At 39.8% G+C, this 27,672-nt stretch overlaps 1 protein-coding gene across 1 annotated transcript in view; it reads left to right on the forward strand.

Annotated features, from left to right (window-relative positions):
• The window catches only part of grid2 (glutamate receptor, ionotropic, delta 2), a 475,468-nt gene that overhangs the window by 352,956 nt on the left and 94,840 nt on the right, over positions 1-27,672 (forward strand). Inside the window, exons 8-10 of the mRNA XM_042488775.1 lie at positions 83-184; positions 8,915-9,112; positions 16,547-16,859. Coding sequence (XP_042344709.1) covers positions 83-184; positions 8,915-9,112; positions 16,547-16,859 — 613 coding nt within the window. The remainder of the gene's footprint in view (positions 1-82; positions 185-8,914; positions 9,113-16,546; positions 16,860-27,672) is intronic.

Consider the following 27,672-nt stretch of genomic DNA (forward strand, 5'->3'; position numbering starts at 1 on the left):
CTCTTCAGTTTATCATATGGTAAACCAAATCTGATGTCTGTGAATCTTACTGTTGTCTGTATTCTTGTGTTTCACATTGCAGCTGGCAACATGGGACCCAGTTCACGGCTTAAATGGCACACTGACAGACAGGAAATTGGAAAATAACATGAGAGGAGTGGTGCTACGAGTCGTCACTGTTCTGGTGAGTATATCTGACCCGTTTTTATTTCTGTATGCATTGTTTTTTTGTTTTTTTTATCATTCTGAGTTTTCAAAAAAAAGAAGAAAAAAGACCTGTTTCAGTGTTACCTGTTTGAAAGTCATCCTTTTGTTAACTCAGAAGAATCAAAGACGGACTGTTGTGACTACTGCTGGCGTGTCAGACTTCAGCCTTTTGCTCTATTGTAAATCCGTCCTTTTGTCTAGTTTTCTGCTCGTCATTTAGCTCTGTCTCTGCGGAGAAGTAGAGGGACGTAAAATGGCCGACAAACATTTATGTGACAAAGGCGAAACCCAAAGAAACAAGGTGAACTTACTAATGGACCAAAGTATCATCATTTCATTAGCTCCCATTTTGACATTTGACAGCTAGATGATAGAGACTGTCGGAGTTTTGATGATAGCGAGACTCAGCTCTTTTTTGTCTCGCCTGCAGCATCGATTCGAGTACATCCCATGAGTGCTTTAAAGATTCACTGCTGTAAATTCTTCATATCCCATCTTTGAAGTGAGAGGCAAAGAAGAAAGAGATAATGCCAGACATCTGTGGCTAGGCTTTTTTCTTTTTCATTTTTTTTCAGTCTTTGATTTCCATCAACCTTAAGGGAAAAAGAATAAGGATTGTGTGTCTGAATGTTGCCCTTTTCCCATCATCAGTGTAGGGTGGCTCCTATAGGTGTGTGTGCACATTTATTCCTAAATGCACACAACTAGTATTCATTCAACACTTCATGTTGTGTACCTCTGGTTGTGTAAATATGTGTGTGTAATGACTGATGCCTCATGAGGGCCTGAAGACAGAAATAGATGGAAATAAAGTGAAAATGTCCAGGGTGCTGCCCGGATGCACTGTTTTCTGTCTGCGTGAGAATGGTTGGAGGGCAAATCCTGATTGTGTGTGTTTGTGTGTGTTAGTATGTGTGCAAGATGTAAAGGTTTCTAAAGGGACCTTTGGAACAGATTGTTCTGCTCTGCCCTGAGCTTTTTCTGCTTTTTGCTTTTTTCTATCTGAAAGGGGCAATGGTCTCATACAGGACCATGCAGAGTGGCTCTCACCCTGTAACACACTGAAACAAATAAGCATGTGTGCGAACACACACACACACACATTTACGTGTGAAAGGATCTGGTCGTTCTGGTCTCTCTTCCAGACTGTTGAATAGTTATCGATTAGTTAATTGGCGGTGAGATCATACTGCTATTAGGGCCAATGACTCTAAATCAATGCTATTGATTGGCTGGGACTATATTGATTATTAAATGGATGTTAAGAAGGAATGACTGCATCACTATAATTACGTGTTCATGGTCCTCTACAGGCGCTAGTAGAGTATACATTCTGGTGTGTGTCACTGAAATTGATATTTCACAACTGGAAATTTAATTTAAAGCTTTTACAGCGGTCCACTTTAAATAATTAGTTCTAGACAGGAAGTTGATTTTCTTTAGATGTAACACTCTGAAGGTGCAAAATCAGGCGGTCTTTCAATAACCACTCACTGACTTGCATATGTTCCCAATTTAGTTTGATTCACCTCAACAGCTGAGTTTTAATCTTTTGCTGATTTCTCTCATAATACTCGGTGCTCCTTAATTTTTCGAGGTTGCACCCACATTTCTTTGGTCCTACTCCACATTTATGAGCAGCAAGCTGTGAACATATACTGCAGCCCAAATATGCAGCCAAAGGCAGAAGATGTCCCTTTTTAACTTGAGTTCACATTTTTGGAGATAATAAAAGAGCGCTCAGTGTTTTCCCAAAATGAACCCCGAGTTTTACTTTGGAGGAGTATAAGGCACACAGAAAAGGTTGATTTGAAGGTGTGTGTAGGCTCTACGCAGAAGCTAAGCCATAGCATACGCAAGTAGCCTACATCATTGGGAGCATTTATAGTTCTGTGGTGGTGTGTCTGTGCTGCTCTGCAGTCACACCTCCAGAACAGTTGACAGTAGGGTTTATATCCAATTTTGTTGAGTTTCTGTGAAATACTGTGAAATTTGATTGATTCAAAACACACCTAAAACAAACATTAAACATGCCTTTAATATGGACAATATTAAACATCACTACAAAAGTCTGCTCCATTTTCACTCTTAAGATTCACAGACGAAACACTTGTGTGCCCACAAACACAGTATGCTAGTTATTAGTATAAGCCTGTGACAGTTTACATTGCATAAATAGCCTAGTTGTGAATGAACTTTACCTCCACTTATACAAAGCCAGGAACGACAGCAACATTTGAAAAAGCTACGCGTCTATGCAGAGCCTAAGATGGAGGTACTCTGAGTCCCCCGATAAATGATGGATAACTTTCTGTATCTAATAGTTTCAGACATTCAGTGAGATTAAATAATCCTATGAGGTATGTCTTTATAAGGTAGCAATAGCAGAGGCAGAGAGAAATGCAGTAAAGGTCCCCGGCTAGAAACATTGCTCTCTGTGGCTGCTGCCTTAACCTTTATACCAAAGGGACGCCCTGAAAAGTTCACAGCAGAAAGTGTACCTTAATTAGTTTGTACCAGTTGATAAAATTGTTGGACCTGTTGAGATTTTGCAAGGATGAAGAGAAAAATCTGTGTTGCATCATCCATCTTTATCACAAAGTACTGCAATACTTGTCATTTGTTTTTGAAACCTATTCTCCATCTTTATCAAACAGAGGCTGAAGGAGAATTCATTGTTATAACAATATGAAATCTAATCTTCTGCAGAGTCTGGCAGGGCTTTTCAAAATACATTTTACACCAATTTCACAGACAAATCCACAGAGTGTTTTCATGATGCTCACTACAACAAATCACCACGACACTGTCATGCCCAGCATTCCCTTGGAGGACCCTTCAAATGCCATTACTTAGTCTTTGTAGAAAATTGCTGTTCCTTGTCCCCATCATGTCTCCAAAAAAAATTTTAAAAAACCCAGATGAGCACAAAGACCTCATGTGGTACTTCCAGTGAAGAGGAAACAAGGGATGAAGTTGCACCAAAGGAATTAGAGTAGAGGAAAGGGAGTAGGAGGAGGGAGGAGGGAGGAGGTGAACGAGAGATGGGAGCAATATCAGAAAGACAAAGAGGAGGTGGAAAAGTAAAATTGCTTGATATAGTGGGATGTGAGAAAATATTGCAAGGATGTCAAGTGGGAAGTGTTGTAGCCTCGATGGATGGATGGACGCATGGATAGATGGAGAGAGAGGAGGTGTCCTAGACATATGTTTAGGGAAAGCTGGAGACATTGGGGTATGGAAAGATGCCAAATGGTGTATATCACAGCTGGTGAGTGAGAGAGAAAGGAGACGAAAGGGAGACAGATGGGCGCCCCATTCAACTAAAACACTAAAACAAAGCCAGACTACATCTCAGAAGATAATTTTTCCTGACAAGATTTCAGTCTGGGAACCATTGACAGACTATCGATTGAGACCGGCAGCCCAAAGCCAAACAAACCAGTGAGCAATGGGAAGTGTTTAGACGATTACATGACTCGTTGCCTCTCAGAAGTCATGACTGAAACACTTCTATGTTGTTGTTTTTTTTAATTCAGATTTTAAAAAACAAATGACTCTGGCTAGATAGTTTCACAGATTTGACAACTACAGTCAAAAATACCCTGTTTCAAATTGGCTATATACATGCCCAAATAATGCTCTGAAAAATATTTGCATACCCCACATGTTCTAATTTGAAAGTGGCCAAATTCACAATAATTAGATGGACCCGCATCAAATCCCGAATATGGTCATGTTTGTTGAGGACTACAAATATCTTGGCATATACATTGACAATACACTGGACTGGGCTAAGAACACTGAAGCCGTCTACAGGAAGGGCCAGAGTCGCCTCTATTTTCTGAGGCGGCTGAGGTCCTTGAACATCTGCAGGACTATGCTCAGGATGCTCTATGAGTCTGTGGTTGCCAGTGCCATCCTGTATGCAGTGTTGTGCTGGGGCAGCAGGCTAAGGGTAGCAGACACCGTCAGACTGAACAGACTGATCCGTAAAGCCAGCTATAGGAGTACATTCAGCACATAGCTGATAACACCAAAATGCGCCACAGAGCGCCACAGGAAATCATTCATGCCTGTGGCCATCAGACTGTACAAATCCTCACTCTGAATGTCAGACACTCTGAGTCAATCAGTCTACTCGACTCTTAATAATGTGCAGTAACTACTTTGATGTGCAATAATCCAGTGCAATAACTACATCCATGTGTAATATTCTATATTCAAATGTTGTTAATCTGTTGTTTTCTTTATCACACAGTAGTAACAAGAACAAATATACATTTATATTATACTTTAGTGTTTAGATAAATTTATTTTATATTAGTACTTATGTTTAAATTTTATTGATATATTCTACACTTTCCTACTTCTTTTAGGACTTTAGAATGGGAGCATCTGTAACTAAAGGCAATTTCCCCTCGGGGATCAATAAAGTATTTCTGATTCTGATTCTGATTCAGAATTACAGGGGAATTTTAGTGTGCATGTAGCCATAGCCAGTGTTTCCAAACAGCCATCATGTTTTACAAGCTTCAAAAAAGAAGGATAGACCAGTGGCAGTCCAGTGGGTGATGTGTCCATCTAGTCAGGTGAAGGAACAGTTCATGTTGATGTCTGAGTGAAGTAGAGAACTGTCATGTACTGTACAGCCGACTTGAAATGACATCTGTGTCAAACAACCCTGTCCTTGCCAGAGAACAGTGAGCCGAGCTGAAATCGTGGGTTGGCTTTGAGACACTAGAGGGACATGAGGTGCTTTAATGCATTCTGTACTGACAGTGCACCATAATATGATAAAATACCTAACATGCTTTCAGTACTTTCAAACACTGGCACCCCCACATGCGCACACCTACGCAGAGTTGCACATGTACAGTTTTCTTGCCTTGTATTGATTGGTTGCTGCTATTGGTTGCGTCCCATTATTAGCTTGCAAGCGCGTGTGGGTGGGCATGTGTGTATACATCCACAGGCCTGTGTACAGTATGGATGTGTGCTTATGTGCTGGGGGCTGTGTTCACTGTATACCACAGAGCCTGTTCATTTGGAAAGCAATCAATGCACAACGAGCAGCACAGTTATTGGGAAAACAGACAAACAAAAATGGTGAGTTGAGTTGAATGTGTTCTGAAATGAGAATCTTTCCAGTTTTTTTCAAGAGCAGCTCAATTTTATAATTTATCAGTCAAGTGAATTTAAACTGAATAAATATTTTCATCTTTTTCATACTTTGTAAAACCAGCATTTTATTCTTGAGTCTTTGCTACTGAATTGCTCTTAGTTTTTGTGCTTCTATAATTGCTTGGTAAAAGTATAATGCAGCCCTGGACTGATTGACAGTAGCTTGTTAGACTCCTGTTGTTTTACACTTATGGAATGTGGAATAAACAATATGTAAATATAGGCTGGGAAAGTATTGTGTGTGTACTATTTTTACACCCTCGTGTTTGCTTGCAAAACAGTTGATTATTAAACCTTGATATCTAAATTCCCCGCTGACTTCACTTGTTCCAATCAAATTATAAAAATGTCAACATAGCTAATACACGATTTTCCTTAGAAATGAGCTTCCACTGTAAACATTCACCTTAGAAGTGCATTTGAAAGTATTTGGGCCCGGGCAAATGGTTTATTGTGTTATTGTTCCTGTTATGACTGGCTTGAAAGCCATTATGAGGGACACGACACCGGGTTAGATGCAACAGAATACAACATACATTTACTAAAATTTACAAAGAATAAAGTACAGGCTTTACACCAAATTATTTCACAAGTCATTTTTTACTGTCCTAGATGAATTTATAGAGTTATAACTCTGTTGGGGCACACTTCTGTGACCAAGATCTCTTGCTTTAAGGTGGTCTTAAACTCAGTCTGAGCTGCCTTATGTCAGTCTTTTTCTTGTCTTGACCTGCCAACAAGATCAAACATGTTTCATATTGTCGTATGTTTTTAGTATTGGCTCATGCAAATAGTGAAGCTCAATGACGTGAACCTTGCCATTTACTAATTTGTGCGCTCTCTCCAGCATCAAACAGGAAGCAGCAAAGCGGGTAGACAGTAAACATGGAGGCGACTCGAGGAGGCTCAAGAAAGTGAACAAGTGTTGGTCCTCTATAGAAAGTTGTTGTTGACCGAACAAGAGTCCATGTTTAATTTGGGGTGAACCAGCAACCAGCACTTATTTTAATGAGAAATCTTAGATTTTGAAATGGATTGCCTGTCATCACCACAGTCTCCTCCCACTAAAATCGAGCAGCTCACCAACGGAGGCTGATAGCAAGTTAAAGCGAAAAATGCTAAAATGTAAAGTTTGTACAAAAATAGTCTGTCTTTATGGATTATATTGATGCCAAGTTGACAAGAACACTGTCAATACATGAAGTCTTTGATTTTATGTCTCTAGGACATATAAGGAATTGTCCATTTATCTTAATTTTTAAAGGAAAATGGATGGTAAATAATCTCAGAAGGAATCTAGTTGTAGTCTTGAAAATAGTGACCCAGCAAAATCCACAGTCTTTGCAAAACCTTAGAGTGTGTGACTAAAGACTCGTTGTCTTAAGATGTGAGAGGGGGTCAGACTTTAGTCTTTTAAAAGTCTTTTCAAAGTCTTAACTTGTAAGGTAGGCATCAGAGAACAAAGGAAAAGTTGTGTCTTGTTTCAGAGACAGACAGAATGCGGGCAGTGTGAGGAGCCGCTTATATAGACCTGCATCTGTACACAGGTGCCCCCAGTCAGTTATTAGTGAGCTGCATCTAGAGCAGAGCAGAGCAGACACAGAGCAGACGCAGACACAGAGCAGACGCAGAGCAGACGCAGAGCAGACACAGAGCAGACACAGAGCAGACACAGAGCAGACACACGCAAGTAAAGTATCCGCATAGGGAAGCAATCAGTGGTACTTGGGGGTTATTCAGTATGTATGGGTGTATGTGTTACTGGGTGTTCCTGTCTTGATGGATGGATGCTTGTGGTGAGAGAGGGACTTGGCATTCATGTCCACTCACTGCCTAATAGCTTATTGAACAGCAGCAGCTAGCAAGGATTAGAAGCCAAGTTAATGCATAGCATAGCCTCTATGTATGTGTGTGTGTGTGTGTGTGTGTGTGTGTGTGTGTGTGTGTGTGTGTGTGCGTGTGCGTGCGTGTGCTTAATATGCACCCAGTATCCAGTCAATAACATGCAGGCCCTCATAAATCTGTAAGACATATTGGCCTAAAACATTTCACTCATCAATAGGGATTTATTAAAGAAGAGGGAAAAAGAGGGGTGTGGAAGAAAGGGGAGGGTGAAACAGACAAGAGCTGAAGAGAAAACTCCTCAATGAAACACTCAATCCACGTACAGTAAATTAAAGTAAACATCAGTTTACTTTTTTTACAAGCTTCCTGCTCTGCTTGTTGAAAAATACCTTGTTTCTTCTTGTGCTATGTTCACTTAATTGCCTAAAATGTCAGCATTGTTTGATGTCATTTAACCTGAACAGGAAGCTGCCCTTTAGATGCCATGGTGATATTGATAAACAAGAGGTTGAGCTGTCTCAAGCGCATTTCATAATGAACCAATAAAAAACAAATCTGCTGAATTGCATGGTGCGATTATTGATTTTCAACATTTGAATTCACTTGAAAATGTTAAATAGGTTATATTTAAATAAATTATTAAGCATGGTTCCCTCTGCGAATAAAAAGAAAGCTGAGTAGGGAACTTTGGGAGCCTAGCCAAAAACAAAATTTAGGGGGTACATCTTGTTTTTCTCCTGTAATCCCAGATTTTTATGAAAGAAAGCGCTTAGCTAAGTGTTTACACAGGTGGACAGATATTAAGCACAGCTTGTCGTTGCATCTGTTTTGCTGTATTTGTCAGCATCCAGTTTGACTTCACAACAACAGAAGGCAGACTTATTTCTGGTCACAACACTGTTTTTATCTTGAACTTTTTTCCTACCACATTTGTTAAAAGAAAAATGTGCTACCAGTAGCATTTAGTTTTCTACAGTGTCCAATTCTTTATACAGTAATATCTGTTAAATTAAGGCACTTCAGAGGAATGTTTTTATGAGTCTTCATGTTAGTATCTCAGATTGCACCACAGATCGAGGATTCGTGCATGTCATAAGGACGGGCCGGGTGATACGCAGTTACATGGGATAAGATTGACAGACATGACCCTTTACATGTCAGAGGGGTGACAAAACCTGTTTTCATCCAAACACATAAGATGTAATGCATATTGTGAGTTCAAGGTTTTGGGTAAGGTGACTTCCAAGGGTAGCAATGTGTCAGTAAAAGGGAATGTAAAACATGTACTTTCTAAAACATTAAGGCTATGATTTTGTTGGTATGAAATGTTTTCAACTATCCCGTCTTTTTCTTTAAGAATGCAAACTCCAGAGGGAGGTTACCTCCATTTGTTATGTTTAACGACATTAGTATTACATCTACCTTTACTTTTCAGGCATTTAACTGATGTTTGTAAACTTACACTAATAATGTGAATAAGAATGTCTTGAATATGAGCTTTTTGTACAGTTTGTGTGTAATGTAGTCTCCAGCAGACATTCTCCCAACCTTTAAGATGAGCATTTGTGGTGGTATAATGGCCACTTGAGTAATTGGGTGATTTAATGCTTGGATGACCAGTGTATTGATCGGATGATTGACTGGCTTACTGACACACTGATTGATCTTTGCCTTTCAGGAGGAGCCATTTGTAATGGTGTCAGAGAACGTTCTCGGAAAACCGAAGAAGTACCAGGGCTTTTCTATTGACGTCCTTGATGCCCTGTCCAACTACCTGGGCTTTAAGTACGAGATCTACGTCGCTCCCGACCACAAGTATGGCAGCTTGCAGCCTGATGGTCAGTGGAACGGACTGATGGGCGAGCTGGTCTTTAAGGTGAGGAGAAAATAATTTACATACACACACAAACACACATTGAATATAGGAAAAATGAAGTAGATTATTGAAGATCAATGACATGAGTTAGATAAATGAGCATTAAAAGGTGTACTATGTAGAGACTGTCAGTTGCTTATATAAACACAACATTTAAACTTGGCCCCTCCTCCTTACACTGCTTTTATGTACAGGACATTGCAAGCTGCTGTTGTTGGAATCTTACATTTGTTGTAATGGAAAAGCAGATACTTTACTGAGATTACTAATACCCCATTTGCACCAAAAGTATTACGTACATGAAGGTTTTTTTCAATAACAGGAAAACCTATAAAAACAGGTGACAGATTTCTTTCCTATTGCCTTTCTTTCTTTTTTTTTTCGTGGTGTGTCACGTTGTAAAGTCAGATTATGGAGGAAGACAAAAGACAGCAGCATATAGGCCAGTGAAAATGTTAATGTGGTTACTCCTATTATTTTTTTTTTAATTCAGAGTCTCTCTCAAACTTGGTGCAGACTAAATTGGAGCAATGTCCGAGCCCTGCTTGGACGAAGACAAACAGTATTTTGTGCCGACTTGTCATTACATTGGGCCTGCAAAAGGCCTAAAATTAGCATGCACAGTAATGGATTTCCATCACTGCCGATTGGAGCTGGAGCCGATAAATATCTGTGACACTGCAGAGTCATTTGACTTGTGAGTCAATTCTGATTCTAAGCTGTCAGTAGTTTTTTTGTGCAGTGGGAAAGGGCCATAAGATAACAGCTGGCACCTATCTATCTGACCAAAAACAGGCCAACGTATCGCATCGGTCATCATTGTCCTCTTCGGTGCTCGTTAGTGAAAGTGGGAGCCAACAAAGATCGAGGTTTGTCTAGCTCGACATTTCACCTCAATGTGTTTATATTTTTTTGCATTGGGCTCAAGATTTTGGTAGCTTCCTCTTGAATACTTGCTGTTACTACTTGATAACAATTTTTTCCCTGGTCCCTGAGCTCTGTTTTGGGCATGTGGCCTCCAACCACTGCCCATGATTGCAGCCCACAAATGTCCCAAACAAATGTAGCAAAATCAGAAGAAAATAAGAAAATACAGGCACAGTGCGGTCTCTGCAGACAAATACACTGCCATACTTCAAGTAGTTTATAAGTGAAGATTGAGAGGGATTACTTTTGTATGGGTCTATACATTTTTTTGGAAAATCCTGCTTAGTATAGCTTCAGCCTCTGGAGAGAATATGGAAATGAGAGTTTGTTGCTCATTTATGCACACACACTACTCCAATACACAAGAAGAGGCATGCATGCAATCAGACACATGCCATAGGCTTCACTTATGCTAAGTAGGACCATAGCCTCCTTTAGGTGGAGACTGCAGTCTGGAGTCCCATCATAACATTCCCACTGGAAATCATGTCACTTCAAAAGCAAATATTGCATTAGGCTACCATAGGGCTGACTTTAACTCCTTTAAATTGGAGAGAAATTCAGACACTCATTCACTAACTATTGCAACATGTAGTCTGAAGTGGACTGGAGAGGGGCTGACCTCAAACATTCAGAGATGTCATATTGCATACTGGTGAAAACAGCAGCTTTTTTATAACTTGACTAGCTTCAAGAAGCTTTGAGTATCTGATGTAAAACTTCTGGCAGACACTTGAAGTGTCTCAGTGAAAAGTTGAAAAGTGGCAATGATGTTTCTCAACGAAGTGTGGATCTATGAAGGTGGATTTCACAAAGGTCTACAGTTCGAGGGAAATGCATAGGCACAGTTAGATGATAACTTCTTTAACCTTAACGCAGCCGCCATAGAATACAGGTTGCTTGAGCTAGCATCACCTTGGTAGCCCATTAAAGTGCACCAATGTCACTGCTGACTAACAAACTAGTCAATTAGTCTTTTATCCTGCAAGGTTTATTGCCCTCAATTTAGATGCTAAAGCTGTCTGTTGTCTGTCTACTCAGCTTTTCTAGTAGCCATTGGCAAACAGTACATGATATTTTAGATAATTATTGTCTGAGCACTGAATATGTTTGATACTGTAATCCATCTGGTCATCTTTGACTGTTTACTCCAGACAGAAAATAAGCAACAGGGAAACAAAAAGCAGAAAGGGACTATTTAATCTCTACTACAGAACCAACTTTGGGTCAATATCTCTATGAAAAGTTGAATAAGTCCCAGTACATGCACAATTTTTTCCCTCATGCTCATCCTTTTTGTCCTTTATCCTTTTTTTGTGGAAAAGACAGAGCTCATTTCATTTTGCCACAAAAAGAAATGCTAAGTAGGCACATGGAAACATTAAAGAAGCATCTGAATATACTGAATAGCTCATGGTTTCTCAGACCCTCGCTGTTCCTCTGGGGCCTTGACTCCTTAAAACATTCATTGAGTGTTGTCATGTGGGGGCCCGCCAACAATAAGCCTTGAGCTTACCTCTGTTTCTTACAGTCACGCCATCCTTTTTTCCCCAAAATAATTTATGGACTGCTAAAACGGGATGCAACAAGGCCAAGGCAGTAATAACAACAAAGGGCCTTTTTCTATTCAATACCAGAACTAAGTAGAGGCAAGATTAAAGACATATTTTAGCAAGGTACAACACCATTAAAATTGAGTTTACTACACTTATTAATAATCCTTGAAAGCTACTACAACCACCTTGGCAATTAAACTATTCTTTGGAATACTTACAGTGCCAAAATGAGGAAGGCAAAATGTCTTGCAGAGAGAGTCAGTAGAGGTTAATGCACCCAGGTTTGTCATAAGCAATTGACAAAAGAGTCCCACCCTCCTTTACTTACTGCTGCTAGGTTGGACGAACTTGACAAAAAGAGGCATGGTGATGCTGCTTTCGCTCAGCTGGTTGCTGAAGTGTTTATTAAGGCTCATTCCCACTGCACAAAAAACCTGCTAACACCCGCTAACATCTGGTTATTTAATGCAATGGAAATCCGTACGATCGGCATTGGCACCTAGGTCAAATGACTCTGCAGTAAACAGGTTTTTATTGCCTCCGGCTCTGATCGGCATTGATGAGAACACAGCACCTGGGTGAACACGGTAATTTCAGCTGCTTAACTGGCGAGATGCAGTGGCATACCGTCACTAATTACCGTCTGTCTCCACCTAAGCAGCGCTAAAACACAGATCCAAATACAGCTACATCAAGTTTGAAAGAGAGACTGGATAAACAAGAGGTATAGAAAGAGAAAAAAAACACTCAAAAATTTTCAAAGACCTCTGTTCCTGCTACTCTCTATTGTTTAGCTGTGGTCCTGCCTTTCTGTGATGTCGCACGGACACACCAACAAAACAACCTCCACACACACACGCCTGCTGCCAGAAAGACTCATGTGGTGGAGCGATGTGTTCCCTGGCAGTGGAAATGTGTAAATATATTTAGCAGGTTTACCTGTTGTGAAAAAACAGTAGGCACATGTTAACTTTGGTGGGAAAGGGGTATTAGATTAGATTAGTTTCAGGGCGAAGCCAACAGTATGCAATGTGAGGATATATTTACACTGACACTGTGTATATTGAAATAAATAACTACAAAAGTTACTTCTGGCAGCATGTAATGTAAGCCATATAGAGGTAATATAAACAAAAAAGAAATATAGCTTTCTGGCTAACAATAATAAGCCCAGTTACCAGAGGAAATTGTTGGCAATTTACATTTATGCAAACCATGAATACATTACATTTGCATGTTTCAAATGTATCATATCAACATTTCTAAAGTGACGCAACATATGACCTGACTTTGTCTGGTCTACTGTTCAAAGACCATCGCTTCTATCAACTTTTTAGCTACCAATTTGGGGGTGTTTTGTCGCAACCACTCTGTTCTTTTCCATTAGCGTTTTAGGCTCAAAACTCTGGTGTTTAGTAGCGACCCCACATATCCACTACATAATAAATTGCACAAACGTATATTTGGTTTTTTAGGAATATTCAATGCCAACATTTCCTCAGGGATTTGGGTTGCAATAATTCATCTTGTCTTAAAAATTAGCTCCTATCTGCCCTTTTCTAAATCTCTTCATTAGCACAGAAATAAGGAGGAAGTATGCATAAAGACTGACTTGTTTTTCAGTACAGAAAAGCCTTGGACATAGTAAATCTAGGTGTAAGAGAAAAAAAAGTTTAAACAAAAAATTAAGAAAATTTAAGTTGTAGCAAAGCTTACTCAACTGTGAGCGGAGCAAAAGGGTCAGGACTTAGGAGGGGCTTATTGTTTCTTTTTTGTTGTTTTTTTTTAAAAAAAAAAGACAAAATAAAAATACAGACAGAGTAGAACGTTAAGATAACATAAACAACAACAAAGAAATTAAAAAGGGGATAAAACAAATGTTGAGTTTGATGGGTATGCAGGACAAGAGGCAAAAAAAAGATATCTAGCAGAATATATATATATATACTAAAATGGCTGTTAATTAGCATTTCCATCTATTCATATGTGTTTTTTCGAGTGCATGCTTATATCTACATGTGTTTACAATGCGCTTTGATGTCTTCCTGGAATTGCACTTAGCTGATGAACATTTTGTTCATTCTCACTAGGTCAAGGTTGTCTTGTTTTTTATCAGCAAAGTTTTCCTTCATTATTTTCTCTTTGCTCTGTGTCTGGCTTGAATAGTAGTTCAGCACTGGGCTCTCGTTCCCTTGACCTTGTATATTCGTCTGTGTATTCAGCCTTTGTATCCCCTCTAGTGCAACAGCTTACAAAATGATAGAGAAATGCTTTGAGTACAGTGCATATTTACGTGTATGCAGACAAGCACTGGCTGTAAATAAACCGAGCATTTTGTTTTCTCCATCAGTCAGCAGCAAGGTTTATCTCTCCAAAAACCCAATTATACCAGATAATTATTACCCAGAGTCCTCTCTGGAAGTTTCCATGTTGACTGACCACAGCAGTCAGCATGGCAATTCATCTCTATTCACACACACGCACACACACACACACACGCGCACACACACACACACGCACACACACACACACACACACACACACACTCAAACGTGCATGCATATCGTTGTGTTGTCTCAACCAACAGGCGTCCTGCAGGGCTTCTCCTAATATTCTTCTTATGCACTCTAAGTGACAGTTTCTGCACATTTAAGCATTTTGTTTCCTCACTCAACTGTGAAATTAGCAGATCTCTTTTTTTGCCAACAGTGGATTAAAATTTTTGTTTGTTTTGTGTGTCTGTGCATGTGGGTATATGGATGCGGTAATCATGCAAGTGTGCGTTCGCAAGTATGTAATCAGTTTGCAAGCGTGTGTGTGCATGTGCGGAGGCTGTAGGACTTTGAGTTTGCCTACAGTTTGTTACAGTGAGTTGTTTATAGGAAATAAATTCCTATTATCTAACAAGTTATATATTATATGCATTTTCTGGTACTTGTCGTAAAACATACATGCGCATGCTCAAAACAGCATCTTAAATCTTGTTTGTTTTGTTACAAGCAGATGTCTACAGCTGTTAACCAAGCACTGGGGACTAAAAACATTTTAATTAGCCATTATTGTTTCTGCATTTAAGCTGAGCTCATCCTATTTTTCTTGGCAGACATACTCACTCACAGCTCCTTTTTTTTTTAATATAAAGTCTTTACTCATAAATAATTAAAGCAGTCATTTGTTGTCTGTAACAATCCCAAGAATTCCAGATGACAAGAAAGGCTTTGAATGAATGATCGATTCAAAAGTACATCTATAGATGCCCAGTCCATGCTGGGTATTACAGTGGGCTTACAAGTCAGTACTTGCAAACGTCTGTAAAGTGCATAAGCAATACAGAGCATTAACACATAATAACAATATACTCTTATTTCTGATCACAGTTTTATCTCTGTATATGTTCAGCCTCTATTTAATACTAAAACCTTTCATATATTAAACATACTTTGAAGATTACTGTCAGTCTCTTTAAAGCTGCAGTTGGTAGCTATTATAAAAAATACTTTTTTTATATTTACTGAAACTGTCTCCATATCCACACAGTAGTACATAAGCCCTTGGGCGGTGCTTGGTGCGCAGCTCGACTATTTCCAACAAGATGTTCGCGTGACGAACTTTCCCATTTCTCACCAGAACATTACACAAAAATATGTTTCTGAAAACATCTAAGGTGAGAGATAAGCAAAGCAGTTGGAGAATATTGATTCATATTTCATCAGGACTGTCTAGTTTTATAGGTTCACCACAGTTCACAAAGTGATTGACATCATTGACAGCTGCAGTAGATATTTATTGGCTCTGATGGTTGTTTTTGATGTGCCGTGTTCAGTTCTAGGGAATTCCATTAAAGGCAAAGGGACGAGGAGTAGCATGTTTTTTTTTTTCACTTTCTCATATAGTGAGTGGATGTAGTGATTGTTTCTACAAATACAATATGTTATTTTTATCATAGTTACCAACTGTAGCTTTAAGGGAAATGGTTTTGTCAGCATGCCATCTGTTGAATTTGAGAGTTTAAATATATATATATATATATATATATAATTATATTTAAATATCTTCTTGCTCAGTTTGCATTACTTAATGGATTAAAAGTGTCAACATTTTTGTGTTCACATCCAGCAGAGCTTTTACAACATAACAAAATTTGTCATCAATACTTACATTTAGCCAGCTGGTTCAGGGAAGGTCATTGTTACACAATCACTAAAACTCACTCAGAGTCTGGTCTTATGGTAAATATATTCAATAACTTTATTGTAGTCAGGAACTATATGTTAGTCAGGTGTAGCTTTTCAATAAATTCACCATAAGTGTGTGCAGGGACTTATTATTTAAAATTGGCACAATATTCACATTCCCTTATTTTAACAATGTGAAAAAAACTTGGGACAGGTGCAGCATTTATTATCAGCCAACTGCTGCTTTTATGTGGCCTTTTTCGTTACTTCTTATGTTTGTGAACACGTGTGTATGAGTGTATGTATCGTTTTAGGTACTGCACAGCAAATTTCGATGTACAATTATATTCAGTGACAATAAAGTCATTCTATTCTATTCTCCAATTTATTTATTTGTACAATTGCTTTATCTCCCTTGCGCATGTCTGTATACAGGTGTGCAGTGCTGACTAATTCTAAAGGATGTGTAGCAAAGTGTTTGCATTTGCTTTCAAAGAAAAATTACACTTTGTTGATACAAGTTCTTATCTGAGATAACCCGTTTTGTGTATCTATCAACAGCTGAAATATTTTGTTGGTAATTATTAAGTTCCTTTGTTTGGAGTATCTGAATGCATTATTATTATCATTTAGATGTTGGGAAAAAAGTAGGCAGGACGTAAAGCACTTACCTGTCTCTGGGTACAGCAGTCTGCAATTTTGATTTGTGTTCCTCACCTACAAATTTTTACAGTGTTGACACTTCAAACCACTGTCTTCCCCTCCATCTCCTGCAGCGAGCCGATGTGGGACTTTCTGCCCTGACCATCACGCCCGAGCGAGAGAGCGTCGTGGACTTCACCACACGCTACATGGATTATTCTGTGGGCGTTCTGCTGCGCAAGGCCGAACGCACTGTGGACATGTTTGCCTGCCTGGCGCCCTTCGACCTGTCACTGTGGGCATGCATCGCGGGCACTGTACTTCTTGTTGGTATCCTTGTGTACTTGCTCAACTGGCTCAACCCACCACGGCTGCCCATGGGATCTGTGTCCTCGACAACACTTTACAATTCCATGTGGTTCGTGTACGGCTCCTTTGTACAACAAGGTAAGAAAGTAACAAGACATATAATGTTGAGAATGAACATCATTCTGGCTGTGATTATGTTTTCTCAGAACATGGTATGCAAAGGCAGTTAGTATAGTACAGGGTTTCCACAGTCATGGAAAGCCTGGACTTTAACAATCACATTTCCCAGGCCTGGAAAAGTCATGGAATTAGTAAAAATCATTTACAGATTTGGAAAAGTCACAGGATGTTGTTGCGTGTAATGAAATTGTTACAGTACTCTTTCATTGACAACTTTCTATGTAATGTAGAATGACGGCGAATTTATTTTCTAACGCTGTTGACAAAGCATTGCTTTAATATGCATAGATGTGTGAAAACATTTTGCTTACCTTTATGTAAGTTCTTAATTTTTTCCCTGCTTTCCATCTCCCGTCCAAAAACTACCTGAAATTACAATTACAGGGAAGTGGGGTAAGAAAACAATACACATATTATGGCTTAGCTTTGGAAAGCTTTGGAAATTTGACCATGAAAATGTGTGGGAACCCTGATTTAAAAAAAAAAAAAAAACGGTTTAAAAGTAGTTTAGTTTACTTGTTGAATGACACAAGAAAAAGATGGCTTTATCAGTAATGAGTAAAGCTGGCGTGCACTATTTTTTAGCCCGTTAATGAAGCAAGTCAAGTCTCATAATTCTGGGGTTCCCGGAATTGTTTTGTTTATTTTCAGAGTTTATGATCGTTACCCCAGCTGGCTACAAGAAGATGCACAGAAGTGTTGTTGTTTATTATTTTGCCGTAGGGATATGTACTTCAACAACATACTGTATTTGCAGGGTCCATCTCAAAGGTAAAAGAGGAGAGATAATGGGAGGGAAGGGAAGCAGAGAAGAAAAACTGTGATTGCTAAGGCAGTCTAATGTCAAAAATGTGATAATAGCTGTCCTCTGGGTGTCATAAGTGTGGACTGACCTTTTGTGTTTGAGCACAATACTCAAATGAGAACAAAAGGGAGGAGAGGTTTTGTTCCACATGGATTGGAGGATAATGAGCTCATCCTGGTTTTCTACCCAAAGATTTTCCAGAATCCATTGGCCGTGCTCAGGTGTGGAGATCAGACAATTGACGCCCAGGGAAGCATTTAAATTTCATCAGTGAAGGAATAGAGCCATGACGGGGAGAGGAGAGGGCAATGGGAACAGCGAAAACATGAGATCACATCAATGTGCATTATGTCTGTTTTCCAACTGGTTTGTGGGTTTCACTGAGTATCTCCATTGAGTATAGTGTGAAAGAGAAACACCAAATATTTTCATATTTACAGGCTCATTTGATCTGTGTGGATATGCGTGTGGTTTACTGCATTATAGATAAATAATTGCTATTTTCCAAAGAGCACACTGTGTTCTTGCTATCATGCTCCAGGACTCGCAATAGTTAATTTTTTAAGCTACATTAATTATGCAAAATTTAGGAGGATTTTTTTTTCCTTTTTAACACTCCCTGTGAAACATTTCAGACCCCGAATAAGCAACTGATGAGCATTCCACCGTTTGGTAAATAATCCTCCATCTTGTGCTGCAGCTAATGGTGGTAATGATGATGATGATACATGCTAATTGCTGTTTGATATTCGCAATCGTTTCTCTTTTTGGCCGTAATTAACATTTTAGTCATGGCATCATTAGAGAGAAAAAAGAGAAAGAGAGAGAGAGAGAAAGAAAGGAGCTAATTCCTCAAGAATGGTTTTGTCCTTTGTGTGTGTGTGTGTGTGTGTGTGTGTGTGTGTGTGTGTGTGTGTGTGTGTGGCTGTATGTTGTACAGTGTGCGTGTTTTCATGTGGCATCAGGTGCTTCTTGTTCTTGTTCAGGAGCTGTGCTTTAGCCACAGGTAATTCGTTTCTGATTTGGCTAGCCAGAAATATCTCTCAGAAAATTAACTGAGCATGAACAGACTACTGCTGCAAGGCTAAGTGGGCTGACCTTCACTAGCTTTAAAAGTCACCTGGAACGTGGTTTACTTTCATCCCAGCAACCATTTTGTGAAGCCGAGATCTCCTCTGTCAGTCGCACGATGACTAATTACAGAATTAAACGATATCCTGACTGACAAATTAGGCTTCATTTGAGAAAGGCTTATAAAGTCAGTGGCAAAAAAGAAAGTACAAACATGGGCACATGCATGCACACAAATATTCATGCAGCAGTTCTGTCACTCCTGCAGCACCTCTATAAAGTCCCAGACCTTTGTGCTTCACCCTGAAATATTACCCTTAGGGAAAATTGATTCAGATGCAAAGACACACACACACACACACCCACAGCAGGGAGGGGCTGCAGATGAGTGCTGAGAGCGAATAGTCAAACATGACGCCAGGATTTTGCTTTTGGCTGTGTCACTTTGACTGTGAGCAGCAGATAAAGGGAGAAAGAGGGAGGTGCACAGGGATTACACTTATTTCTCTCAACTCTTTTCTTCCTGTTTTCTCTTCTTTTTGACTACTCTTGCTATCCACTTCCATTTCTTTAACTTTTTTTTATACTCTGTCCCTTTCATCTCTTGGTCTGTGTCCTCTCCTTTCTTCTCTTTTTCATCTTTTCTGCTGTCCTCCATTCATCCCTCCTTTTTACTTTTTCTCTCCATGTGCCCCCCGCACACCCATCAGGGCCACCAGGCCAATTGACTGTCTGTCTACAACTTCACCCACAGGTCTCAGTCTGCTGTATGTGAGCACGTACGAGGGCCGGTGGAGGGAGAGACATATAGAGCAGGCGAGAGAGGGAATGAGAATAGTGGGGAAAATATCTGTACCCCATAAAATATGTCTAATTGGTCTCAAGGAGAGTGAGTGAGGGAGACAGAGGGGAGAGGTAAAGAGACACAATGGGAAGGATTGCATCTGACAAAATCTGCTTTGTTAACTGCTACATCAAAGGCCGAGCAAAAATCTTGGGATTTGGTTTTATTATTCAACAGTAATACAGTAACTCCTCAAACAAAAGAACACCTCAAAGAGCAACATTGATATAAAAAAATATTAAACAGTTGTTCACAGAGTTAGATGTGCAGCAAAACAAATAAATAAAAAGTCACTAGTCCCACATGCATACATAATAACCTCGGCTCAGTAATTGTCAGACAGCGTTATTGTTTACCTCCAGTCTTTGAAAAAGAGGCAGAGAAGGAGATTGAACATAAATTTTTACAGTGCTAACTTTGCAAGCATCCATCAGGTAAAGGGTGTAAAAGGTGGATATACAGCAAACTCGATCAGAACAAGGTCAGACACCACACCAGCCAACGTGATGAAAAGTTGTACATACTTGTACAAGCAATAAACTATAGTGAGGGAGAGAACTGTGTAGTCTTTGGTACAAAAGGTTGAGAAGTACGCTATAGATGAGTATGAGCACATAAGTAGAGCCGGTTTCTGCCGTGTTGAATAAATACTTCCAAATGCTGTGCAACTCACAAACATGCAGTGGTTCTGGCCAAGGGAGACCTTGTATCATCACACATTTGTTCTGGATGTTAGTTTTGGTTGCACTCCACCTGTCGTCTTTTGAAAGCAGGCCACGTCTTCATCGCTGCCAACACAAATGTGATTTTAGGTGTTTGAGCTGTGAGAACAGTGATAGTGAGAGATGCAGGAATGTGTGGGGGGGTTGTAGGTGATCACATCAGAGTTAAATAAGAGCAGGAGAAAGAGGGAAGCATTTAAGTGGTACGTGTAGAGAAGATGTGGCAGAGAGGATATGATTTAAAGAGGATGTGAAATGTTTCCTAAGGAGATTAATTTTCAGCTTCAGATGGGTTACTCTTTGGCCCTGGATGAGGTGGGAAGGTCATTCCAATATTTTTCAGAGCCAGGAGGGAGAAGAGTCAAGGCTGGGATGAGTGATTACCAGGTCACATTATTAGGAGAGCCAAGCAGACAACATTAGCAGAGTGCAGGGCATTGACTGGCTGGTATGTAGAGCCTGGACAGACGGTGGCCTGGAGGAATGCGGATGTGCACTCATTTGCAGTCTTGTACGCCAGGTTTTGGATTTGAAATGAGCCACCACAGGCACTCAGTGGGGGGAGAGGAGGACGAGGGTGACGTGCAAGAATTCAGGAGGACAGAAAAACGAGTGCCTGCAGCAGTTTGGATGAGTTGTAGAGAGTGTGTTCGGAGGAAAGTTGCAGTACCTCAGACAGAAGTTTCAACAAGCTGAGCAGAAGTGCTGATAAGGAAGTGTCTACTTCATTCAGTGTTGTGGATGACGGTAAACCAGCAGGAAAAGAAGAACGTGCTTAAAAGCAAAAAATCCTTTGTGAGTTGGAGACATTCATACATGCTGTGGAATGAAAGTGTTATTCATAGTCGAAGACGATAATGCTGCTCAAATTACAGCCCGTAAAGTGGATTAAACATAATTTTCTACGGATATTGGGGACAGAATAAAATCAAAGGCAAATTATTAAAGTGACCATTTGTTACTGTGTTTGAGTCATCATGAGAATCCTATTGAACAGTCCGGGTAAATTCAGTAATGATGCAATTAATTTGTGATTCATTTCATCAAAAGCAAACCTCAAAGTGCCACAAGAAAAACATGATTCTTTAAAAAAAAAAAAAAGAAGAAGAAGAATTAAAAAAGATAAGACACCAAGAAATAGCAGTAAAAACAGTGGGAAGATAATTTAGCAGTTCAAAGAAAATGTGTTGCTGGAGAGAGAGGTTTCTGGTCCAGCTTTACACATAAAGCTCTGGGTCTGAGGAGCCCTCAGGTGTTGTTCGGGTAGTGTGTTTCGCAGCCAGACAGCATCTGCAACAGATTACATTTTAAAACTGCAACAACCACAATACTTGCTCTTTTAGTGTCTTTTTTGGTGCAAAGCTGCACTACTCTGAGAGAGAAGGAAGCTGAAGTGGCCACAGTTATCAAATGGACTGTGAACTCTGCTGTAATTGAAATGTGCAAACAGGCGACAGAAGCTGGCAGTCAAAGGAGGCATCTCTGCTGACGTGTAACCTGTGTAGGAGGGAGAGAGCAACTGTTACATAAGTCAAACTTGTTGAAGAGAAAGAAAAATCAAACCAAGAGAGATGGAGTGCGAGAGCGGAGACGTTTCCCCCCCCTTCCTCCATCCCATTTCCTGTTTCGATACTTCCCTGTCCTGCTCTATCTGTCTAGCCATCTCTCCGCTTCCTCTTCGCCCTGTCCTGACTCCTAAGTTTTGCCAGCAGTGTTTGAGTTTAAGTAGAACAGTCAAAAGCAAAACTCTGGTGTCACACTGAATATTTGTCTTTCACAAATCTTTCCCAGTCGCTCTCTTTCTCTCTCTCTTCTCACTTTCTACATCTTCTCTCCTAATTAATGTCCTAACCAGTAGGGGAGGAGAAAGACGCTGTGGAGAAACAGACTGTGTTTTTGTGGATGTGTGCGCATATGTGTGTGTTATCTTAGCATGCAGCCCCACTGTCAGCGTGAGTGCTGCTGTCTCTCAATTAGAGCTAACTTTGTGGGAAATACAGACGCAGACGCACACACACACTGTGAATTACTTGTTTTCACTGTATGAGGAAAAAATTGCAGATACACACAGAGAGAATCAGGGCCATAGGCCATAATCAACACTTTGATCTCTCCATCTGCTGCTCCAAATATCTTTCCCTCTTTTCCTCTGTTTTTTTTTTGTATTCCTCTCACACATTTTGTACCCCCTTTTTCCCACTGTCCCCTGCTGTGCATATTTCTGTCTGTTTGAGTGAGTATGACTACATAAGAGAAAGTGTGCTCTTTTCACAGCCTTGTTGTGGCGCCATATAGGAAAAAAATCCTGTTTCCGTCCTCCCTCCTTTCTGTCTCCCATGGTTCTCCCCATTCTCGAATTCTTTTGACTTACTGCTGAGTTTTCTCAATGCGAGCTGAGTTCACATTCAGCACTCTCCATCCCCTCTCTCTCTTCCTCTCTGTGTCTCTCCCTCCGTCATTATCTCTGCCTCTGCTGTGCCATACTGCTGGGAAGCCAACGTTATCATCATTTTCCTGCTCTCTTCTTCTCTTTTTCTCCCTCTCTTCCTCTCTTTATGACTCCCTCTAATCCATTATCCCCCTCTAACGACTGTGTTGTGCTGCTGTGAAGTGGACCCAACTTTAGGACGCCCACCCCTCCTGACTGTGCCCTGCTATCTCTCCATCTATCCTCCCTCTTTTCTTCTTTCTGTCCCTCTCACAGTCTCTTTCCGGCTACAGAGATGTGCTACTGTGAATAGAGACCGTCTCTCAGCAGTTCCATTAAATGCTTGCCCCTCTCTTTCTCCTTTTTCCACTCTATGCTCTCTTGTTTCTGTCACAGTTGCTTCCTTTCCTCTCCTTTTTTCTCTCCATTCCCAGAGATCTCGCTTGCCCTCCCTCTGTCCGCTACTTTCTTACCACTCATGTGATGAGATCCAGCTGTTACTGCTCCAGCTGAATCCCATTTTAACTTGCTTTTATCCCTTCTACCCACCTGTCCGCCATAACCCTACCTTCCTGAAGTGGTGCAATATAAGAGGACACAGTACCAATAAAAGGCGCCCTCCGCACACCAGGATATCACAGTGGTTAGAGGGGGATAATGGATTAGAGGGAGTCATAAAGAGAGGAAGAGAGGGAGAAAAAGAGAAGAAGAGAGCAGGAAAATGAAAATAGAGATGATGCAATTTTTCCAAAAAGATGGGGCAATGTGCAACTTAACAAAACATATATATATGTATATATAGATATATATAGATATATATAGATATATTAACAAAAGAGTGATGCATTGAGCAAGTGTAAAATAGACAGTATTTTCTTTACTGTTATCAACCCACCCACCCCACCGACCTCTTTTATGAGCGGCGAGTAGCAAGTAGAATAATAAAAAAGTAGACATATAAAGTAACTTTTCTACTGTTTTAATTTATTACCTCCAAAATTTTATACAAAACTTATTAAATGAAATGTTTTATTATGGGTTTAAACAACCCCTAGTATATTTGTAAAGCAGTTGTACTATTGTAGGTGCTTTAATATTTCTATGCTTGCCAAAATAACAGCAAACATGACATTTTACATATTCAAAAAGCAGAACAAAGTGATATTTAACCGTTCTGGTCCTTGTACTAAGAGGCACATTAAGCAATTGGAAAATGAAAATTTGCCCCCTGTCTGTGTTTTGATTCACGTCATAGGAGAACAGATTTGGCCTTTAGCTTTAATTACCCAGCTTCTCTCCTGCTGAGGAAGCTGCAGCCACCAGCAGAAAGATCTGTTTCATATTACCCAGCATGCTTCCCTTCTACATGCCAGGGTGTAATGTATGTGTTGACTCTCACATGCTGTTAACGCTTTCTTTCACTTTATCATTTTTCCCCTATCTCTCTCTCTACATTAAATGTTTAATCATGCTGGTTAGGTCGCATGAACACAATATCTCCTGCTGTTTTCTTACAATAAATGTCACATTTAGTCGGAGACCCCAAAGAGAGAGATGGGGACTTATAGAACAAAACAGCAAGCACGCAGAGTGAAAGAATCTATAAATTGTAGTACATAGTAAATACTCAGATTATTGTGATGTTTGCAAAAGATTTGTACATTTCGTAAACTATTTATCTGTCAAAGCAGCTCTGAAGCACTCTGATTTTTGCTGGTCTTGTTGTACCCAGATTCTGTCACCAGGGAGTGTGAGAAGCTGTAGCTAGCAGGGACAGTAATGAGGAGGGTGGCTTAATTGTAATACAAGCATATTTATTTTGGGCTCTCTGTTGTTAACTGCCTCAGATAAACAGACCAAGTGAATTCCATTTATTTCCCAGTGAATGTGCCGTAAAGGTCAGGCTTTGAGCAGAATGCAACTGGAATAAACAATAGATTTAATTGCTTCTTGATAGATGCTGCTCACACACAGTAACTTTTTCTCTGAATTTTAATTAATGTTAAATTGTTTAAGGGTATCTAATGGGTACGTGTACAAATTAATGCCTGAAAAGGACAACAAAAAAGCATCATAATATGTTTAAAAACTCAAGTTAATGACTAGGAATGTTAATGATTGCAGCTCTGCGAAGGCGGATCAAACAGACATGGAGAGTGATGCAACCTTCGACTATCAAAAGACAATAGAAAGCAAGAATAAATTTACTGCTTCCTTTTGTTCATTAACAAAAGACATAGTGATGAGTGAAGTCCTGATTACCCTCAATAACCCTCAGTGTGAATCCCGATACTTGCAAGATTTTTGTGATAATTTATGTTGACAAGGCAACCCCCTCTCTACCGCTCTCCCGCTAAACTCCAAAAACACCTCAGCCAGATTGAAGAAGAAAGAGAAAAGGAGGAATAGAAGATAGGTCAGTCAAAAGAGATAAAACAGCATGAGAGCAAAGTGCTGCATACCTTGTTAGACACCTTGTTAGTGTTCAGTCAGTCATTATAGTGGCTGCTGAGGCAGGACTATATAACAATAGAGAGGGTTTGGAAAAAAATACAGAACGGCTTAAGTTTTCACAGTGGCCAAACCAACAGGAGAGCTGTTGTTATGACTGTAAATAAACGTACTGCAAGGTAGACAGAGGACAAGGGGAGGGAAGCAGGTGGATACAGAAGGCCAAAATAAATGCTGAGGAAGCATAATAGCATACTTCTCTACCCAGGCCAGCCATTAGTGATCATGGACAAGAGGACATTTTTTTTCTCTAAATTGGGTCCCTCAACCACATCTATTCCAGCACCAGCATCCACCCACCCTTAGCTCAAATACCAACATGGGCAATTTTAAATAAGCCCTTGGCCATTAGCCTTGTTATGACAGAGATGGAGTCTTTAGCAACCATTCCCAAATTCAGTGTTACAGATTCATAGGTCATTGTTAGGGCTGCCCCTTGACATCAGAGATACAAATCGTGAGTCGGACACCCCTCAGTCAATGGAGAGTGCTAACAGTATTTTTGTCTTGTCTTGTCTTGTCTTGTCTTGTCTTGTCTTGTCTTGTCTTGTCTTGTCTTGTCTTGTCTTGTCTTGTCTTTTGTTAGTCAGTGTATTTCTGGTGACGCTTTGGTCCCCAGGTTTTGCTGTGAAGTGAGTGTCTCTTGACTTGCATGCTAGTCTTTGGTAGAGAGAGAGAAGGCACCATAAGGTGAAGAAGTGCTGAATATACAACTCACAGCGGGTTCACACAATACAGTTTCTGGCTTATGTTTAATATCTTTGCACATTTTGTGGCACATTTGCAATCTGTCATTAGTGCCGTAACTTGTTTGATATATTACATAAATCCACCTGTCACACTGAACGCCCCTCTTAGCCCCATTCAAACTTTAAAACATTGTATGGACAAAACAATGAATCTTCGATATTCATATTGAAAAGCCAAGTCTGATTCAACTCACATAATTCTGAGATGGTTACAGCCCTAGTCATTTTATACAAAATGGTCTCACTACAATTAAATGGCTACTATAGGAACAAACATCATCACACATGAATGCAGTTGGGCCCATTAAATCCCTAGTCATATCCAATTTATGCAATTCAAAGACTGTTTAGGAACCCCAGTGTGCAGAAACATAAGTACACTTATTTGAAAGACAGCAATGCCACTTTTTCCCTTGCCAAAATTTAGCCTTACTTTTGAGTGTTATTTAGCCCCTTTCCAGCAAAATAGCATGACATGGATGCATGCATTGGTCATCTAGTTTCATATGATACCACTATCTTCACTCTAGCTTTATAATGATCTACAGTGGGTTTTATTTGCTCCTCTGCCTGGCTCCTTAGCTTTGCCACATTAAGCTTTGCCTGTCATACCTGGTGCTTCTTCACACTTTTTTTTTAGACAGAAATTTGGCCATTGCTTCTCTACTCCTTCCATTTTCTTGTTCTCACTCTGTGTCCTGGCTTGGCCCGGGTCACCTGTACCCTTTGACTCCTCAGTCTCGGCAGACACAGATAGGTGTCAGACAGCTGACAGTTCAAAGGCACAACATGTGATTTAAATGCTGCTAAGGATTTACATCATTTGCTTCCTGTCTGAATGTGATCAGATTGTTTGAGCTGGAAATGTGTTAAAGTCAGTCTTTATGTGATGTCCAGAGTTTAAGATTATAATAGTTGTCTTCAAGTCTTGAGTGACAGTAACATTACTTCAGTATCTACAATTGCCAGTGCAACTGCCTTCATTAGAATTATGCATGTATTTATTGCTTGCATCTGTTAGTCTAAGCTTGTTTATTATTGTCACTTGCACAATGATCATCATCTCACTCCTATTTTAGCTACTTCAGTGCTGTCATTCTTGACACACTCATTTCTCTGTGTAATTTTTCTAATGCAGCTAATCTTAAGTGAGCTTTTAACTTTGTCTCCCCGTGTGGCAGCTCAGAACGACTATTACCACATTTTATTTCTGACAAAGTTGCACAGCATGACATACAAACTAGTTGTTTTGAGCATAACCTGAGCCTTAAGACTGGGCTGATAATTAGGAATTTTAATAGTGATCATTTAGATCACATAGTGCCCTAGTTATCCTACAGCACTTTAATTCACTCAAATGTTGCATTTGACATTTTCTCGTCTAGTCAATTCATCTTTATACAGCAAGTATCTTTTGCTTGAAATAATGGATTTCTGTTTTTCTCTCAGCCTCTGTGATAAACACGTCATTGAGCATTGGTGATTGGGAGAATGTTTTGTTCCTGCTTATATTTAAAGAGGAGAGCCAGTATCTCTCTCATAGAAATGTTTTATGAGAAGCCAACTACTGTCAATTTGGATAAGAAAAATATGTGCTTAACTAACACTAGAACTTTTGGGAGACTAAACGCAGCTTATTAT

This window comes from Plectropomus leopardus, chromosome 6, assembly GCF_008729295.1.
Source record: "Plectropomus leopardus isolate mb chromosome 6, YSFRI_Pleo_2.0, whole genome shotgun sequence".
NCBI lineage: Eukaryota > Metazoa > Chordata > Actinopteri > Perciformes > Serranidae > Plectropomus > Plectropomus leopardus.